The sequence below is a fragment of the Biomphalaria glabrata genome, chromosome 18 (assembly GCF_947242115.1).
Source record: "Biomphalaria glabrata chromosome 18, xgBioGlab47.1, whole genome shotgun sequence".
In the NCBI taxonomy this organism is placed as follows: domain Eukaryota; kingdom Metazoa; phylum Mollusca; class Gastropoda; family Planorbidae; genus Biomphalaria; species Biomphalaria glabrata.
In genome coordinates this window covers 14,630,542-14,636,541 of record NC_074728.1, presented here as the reverse complement: position 1 = coordinate 14,636,541, position 6,000 = coordinate 14,630,542, and the positions used below count along the sequence as shown (strand labels likewise).

The window sequence follows — 6,000 nt, the reverse complement described above, 5'->3', positions numbered from 1 at the left end:
TCCAAGATACAGAGGAATGAGCACAAAGAGAGGGTCGTCCTAAGAAAGCTGTCTGGACAACTTACAAGAATGGACCAGCCTCTTTCTTGATATCCTGCTAAGAACAAATGCTAAACGGGAAAAGTAAAATTATTAGATTACGCGAACTGCCACAGCATCTCTACAACAAAATTCAAGAGATACATGATGATTCTGACAACTGGAGAGCCAAAGAAGTGCGTGAACCTGTGAATTGCAAAACTTTCTATAAATATAATTATCAGATGTTCGTCTTTCTTTAGAACTTTTAGAATTCAAAAAATTGTGTAGATGTAAAAGAAAGGGAGACTGGCAGTTCCACTGAAGAATGACCAATAAAATGTCAAACTAAGCAAAGTTGTTTCATTCTTAACTCTTTCTCTCAGTAATTATTTACCACATTCTGGTGGAATCAACGCTGGTATCGTCAGTTAGGAGAGAAAGAGTTAAAGGCTCAATGAATCCACGGGCTTTTCGAGGATACAACGGGAAAAGTATGCGATAGGGGTCTGAAGGAACAGACGAACATTGATTCAAGTCAATTATTTTTTCAGGCTAGAAGGTCTGTATACTTACTTCGAGAATTCCGTTGTATTTCATGCAGCACAGTGTCTAGAGTACTATTGTCCATGTTCTTCTCGTCAAAAGGATAATACCAAGGCTTATGTTTGAACTCTGGCTCCAGATTAGTTACGATTTCTGTGATTATAAAGGAACAATCTGATTGTGGCCTTCGTGTACCTAATGGGACATTGTAATAAACTGTACCAAAAGTAGACCAGCCAAAGGCCATGAAGATGGACATCACAAACTGAGAGGTTTTTGTGTGACTTGCCTAAAGGAAAAAGTCAAGGAAATAGGTTAAAGTGAACTTAGTTTTTTAATTGAAATTAATTTGAAATTGATTTTGATAGATCAATAAAACACATGTATTAAATTGATTTGTTTTATTACTCATTCTCGCAGATTTGAGTATAAGCGTGTGGGTTTTATTGATCTTTGCTTGATTAATATAATTGCTCATTGTAGAAATAATTAAAAAGTACTATTTGAGCACACACACACACACATACATACATACATATATATATATAATAACATTAAATTGCCAATTTCTTGGCTTTATTCAACAATATAACAGTAAACAGAAACAATAAACACACATCTCACATGACTGATTGTACTATGGACATGCCCTTCGGACAAGATGGACACACTCAGAAAATAAACAACTTTTACACAACAATCACCCACGCCTACTAATTATATAAACAGAAAATAAAATGATGAATTCCTCATGAAGTCATAGTATCCCCATAAAACGATTTTAGATTTTGTAACTAAGTCTGTTCGTTTTTGGTCTAAGTTGTACAGAACAGGGCTGCTTTCGCTTTGAATTGTTGACATTGGTGGCTTTTCAGCTGGAAACTTTGCAACTGTATTTAATTCTCTAGCAGCTCAATTTCCCCATGTTTGATTTGTGTGTTAAAAGTAGCCATTGGTTCCATATTCACACGGTCAGGATGTACGAACGCTTTGTAGAATCCTTCTGGGTTGGCTACCTGTTGGATTGTATGGGGTGATTCTACTTGTTGCCACTCTTTTCTCGTGTAGATACTCCTGTTTTGTTAGTTTTTTGATAGCACTAAATGCAATGGCCTTGTTATTCCCAGAAGACACAGAGAGTTATGGAGCAGTTTTAACTCGTTTCGACTCACAACTGACACACAGCCGTTTCTAGAAAATTTACCAGGAGCAACATTGTGTTTGCCGGGTCTATACATGACATTTTAGAAATGTCATATCCCAATAGGCAAACTTTGTCAGTGGCTATTGTACTTTGTCTTCACTAAACATGATCCCATACTTTCTAGCAACAACTAGAAATCTTCGCAGATTCTCATCGTCCGAATTTTCATCACGACCACATTGCGTTACATTCTCTTCATATTATATACAAAGGTATACATTTATCGTTCTTTGAAAGCTTGCAACTTCAGTCATAAAAAATGCCCAAAAGATGCAAGAGACTTCCCCCCCCGCCCGCCCCCCCCAAAAAAAAAAGAGGCAGAGAAAAGAAAAGAGGCAAACAAAAGAAAAGAGGCAGATGACCAAGGATTTCAAGGATGTAAATGCTCAAAAAATATCAACAGCAAAAGCTGGGGTATCCTAAGGAAAAAAACAACAAAACTCCACTGGTAACACAGAATGTGATGGGACAGAACTGGTACAGATTGCCAGAATCCATAAATGAAGTAAACAAGATTATTTTGTCTTTTCAGAAAGATGTGTGGTGGCATGACTATTCTTTGCAGAAGGGTGTGTGGCTATTTATTTTTCTTGAGGATGGCTTCCAATATGTAGCTTTCATGGTTTCCAGTGTCTACAAGAGCTTGCATTACTAATCCATTGACATCACTTGGATAGTTCACTGTGTAAGTACAGAAAAATTCCACGATGGCAATGTACGTGAAGTTACCACATTGCTCAATGATGCGGGCAGCCATAAAAGCTGTTGTTTTACTTGATTCACAAACAGTTTAGAAGTGCCCTTTTGTCCCGAACTGATGATGTAATGAATTTCGAGCAAGGCATTAATCTAACTAGCGGATCCAGAACTTTTGAGGGGAAGGGCGATTTCTTTTTTCTAAACCCTAACCTTCATTTAAAACCTAACCCTATGTATAAACACAAACACACAGTGTTTCTCAACCTTCGGCGAAACAAAATTGCGTTAGTGCCCCACCTTTTCGACTGCCGGGGTTTTGTAAGTTCCCCAGCGGGGTTCAGAGCGAAGCCCCAACGCCAAGCGTTCTCTTGCATTCTTAGATGCACAAACACATTCTCACGCATATTAAATGTTTAATTTATAAGAACAATTTGAATAATGTTTTTAATGTATAAATATTGTTATAAGTCTATACTCCGTAACTACATTGAAAATATACCCGATTACCCGAGATACCATAAGCCCCCGTCAGAAAAATGTGCCCAACGGGCTGAGAAAAGCTAATTAAGAAAAAGGGATTTTAAGAGTCGCCCCGAAAAAAAAAGAATCGTCTTCGTAAAATTATCCTATTTAAACAAGCAGTTCATATTTAATTAATTAATTTTATTCACTATGTCTGTATAAAACTTTGTTCTGTTACAAAAAATTATAATTAGTCTTACAAAGCTCTGAAAAAAAAAATCATAGAAATTGAAGCAGACCTTTACTCTTTATTTTTTGTATTTTAAGCAGTTGAAAATCCTGTTAAAGTGAGCTATAGGCCCAGAATTATATATTCAATAGAAAATTTGAGAATAAGAAAAGGTTGGGAAAAGGCAATTTGGAAAACGTATATTATTAAAATAGTAAATAATTTGCACACAAATTGTGTGATGTCTTCGCCTTTACCGCTCCATGGATCCGCCAATGTAAAGAATCCTAGGGTGTTGCCTTCATCCACAGAAGTAGCATAGCGATTTAATGGCCTTCAATTACTGGCCTTCACTGGATATGGATGTTTCTAGATGATGAGTTGGTGTTTTCATGGCCCCAAAAGAAATTTTGTTCGTTGAATTGTTACCCAGTTTTGGCCGTTTCTAACATAGTAGCCTCGTCAACGGCGCTTTGTAGAGTGAGAGAAGCAAGTAAATTTCTAGCCAAATGTCATTCTTTACCTTAATATAAATTGCCTTGACGGTACCTATAGCCAGCGAGTAGATCGATGTATCACTAATTAGCATGTAAACCATAGAAGATACGTTAGTTTTAAACAACTCTAGTTTATTCTCTTCATTAATATCCTCGAGATAGACACCAGAAAATTTTTATATGTGTCATATCAGTGAATCTGAGGCCCTATGAGCATTTAGATCAATGTCCAACTCTTTCGATCTTAGTAATTTATCCATTGCAGATTAAGAAAGAATTCCAACACTAATCCAGACACATAAATATCCTTGTTAAAATTTTTTAAAATAAAATAACACAAGCAAAATGATCAATATCTTGGCGTTATCCATTTAACAAGATTCATCTAAGTGTAAACAATAAACACATACAAAGTCTCACATGACACATTTGGACACGCTCCTGACAAGCTGGACAAACGTAGAAAATAAACAACTTAGTTACACTATAATATATATCTATCTATATATAGATAATTTATTTATTATATATATATATATATATATATATATTATAATTAAATTACATTTACATATATATATATATTATTTGTAAGGATGCCATTTTTGAAAAGCGATTGGATTTAGTAATTCTGTATCTAGAAATGTCTGTATTTGGTGTGTATTTGAAGTCACACGATTGGAGCAGAGTTCTATCATATCTGAGAACGTATTTTACGTAACATTAACTTTAATTCGTTTTGTTCCATTGCTCAGGGGTGTAACTAGGGATTTGGGGGCCCGGGGGGATTGACCTCTTTGGGGGCCCCTTACATTTTGACATTCGACATATGACATGGAATAATGTACGCAAAAATATATACGCCCCAAATCCAATTGGTTCAGTATATCAGTAAACTTAACAAAAAGTAATCAAGACTCTTTTAATGAATAATACCTTTATTTATTAGTTAAAAATGTACAAGTGACAAATCTCAATTGATATCGCTTCACGTCGTGCATTCTGTGCAGCAAAGACATCTATAACATCAACTACAACGATACTTTCTAGTATTTGTGATTTCACTGACATTAAAGCCATGATAAGCCTTTCTTGCGTCATTGTGCTCCTGAGATAGTTTTTGATGAACTTAAGATTTGAGAATGATCTCTCACATGACGTAATGGAAGTGGCCTGAGTTAGCAGTATTCGGAGGAGGTTGCAAAGTTTGAGCACACGTAATTACCATATGAAGCCTGTTTCCTCAATATGTCTATTGGTGATTGTATTACTGGTTTGTTGATGAAAAGTGCTCGTGCATCAATGACATCATTGAAAAAGCGATTTGCTATTTATTTCATCATACAAACAGGAAAAGTAGCACAGTTTGTCATAAGCGGGTCTTCATCTAACAGGTGTCTTGGTTCAAGAAGAAACCCAAGGGTATCCATTTTCTTTCCAACCTTTGAAATCTGCTCTTCATCTCCATATGAAATCTGTCCAGCACTTCTGTTGCAACACGTTTGAATTGCAGTTCTATTGACAGTCCTACATTAGAACTCAACTTCCCATCAAGTCTTTTCTTTCTTCTGGTTGTTTCGATTACAGGGAATCCATAGCATTCACTACCTTCTTTTGCTTTTTCGATGGATTGGTTTTTTGTCATTTTGCAGAAAGCATGAAAGGGTACTAATTTCTTTAGCAGCTTCCCGTATACGCAGTCCAGACTTTTGTAGTTTCTTCTTAACTATATTAATTGGGCGCAAGAGCTTTGACCAGAATTCAAGAATACCCAAAAAATTCTTAATTTTCCACTGCATGAAGAAGATTCTGTGCTAATATTATATGGTATTACGTCATTGTTGGTTGTTTATGTTTTGTGCGCAAGAAAAAGGATTCAGAGAATACAAAAAGTGGGAAAAATCCATATCTCGTTATGCTCGAGTATAGAAATACTCCGATAAACGGACTGCCGTATTCACCATCACAACTGCTGACGAGTAGAAGACTCAGGGAATCATTCCAACTGATCCCAAACTATTGAAACCATCGGTAGCTGAAAATGCAGAGACATTACTCAACGAACGACAGATGAAAAGCAACGTGAAATACAATGCAAAAGCAAGACTACCTAAAGATTATTCTCTTGGAGAGTTCGTCTAGGTCAAACATGGCAGAAAGCAGTTATCATAAAAAAAACATTCAGCACCCATATCTTACATCATAAAGACAAACGGAAAAACATTCAGAAGAAATCAACGCTTTTTGAATAAGAGTTTCGATGAAGACATCTGTGAGTACTATGATACCGAGGAGACAATGAACTGCAAAAGTTGAAACAAACGAAACAGACAGTTATAGACCAA

General features: G+C 36.0%; 1 protein-coding gene across 10 annotated transcripts in view; it reads right to left on the bottom strand.

Annotated features, from left to right (window-relative positions):
• Positions 1-6,000, bottom strand: part of LOC106061632 (atrial natriuretic peptide receptor 1-like) — a 637,794-nt gene that overhangs the window by 220,716 nt on the left and 411,078 nt on the right. For 4 of the 10 annotated variants that reach the window (XM_056017416.1, XM_056017417.1, XM_056017423.1 and 1 more), the window contains one exon: positions 595-853. The exons of the other annotated variants lie outside the window; for them this stretch is intronic. In XM_056017416.1, the coding sequence (XP_055873391.1) occupies positions 595-853 (259 nt within the window). The remainder of the gene's footprint in view (positions 1-594; positions 854-6,000) is intronic. 10 annotated transcript variants of the gene reach the window in all.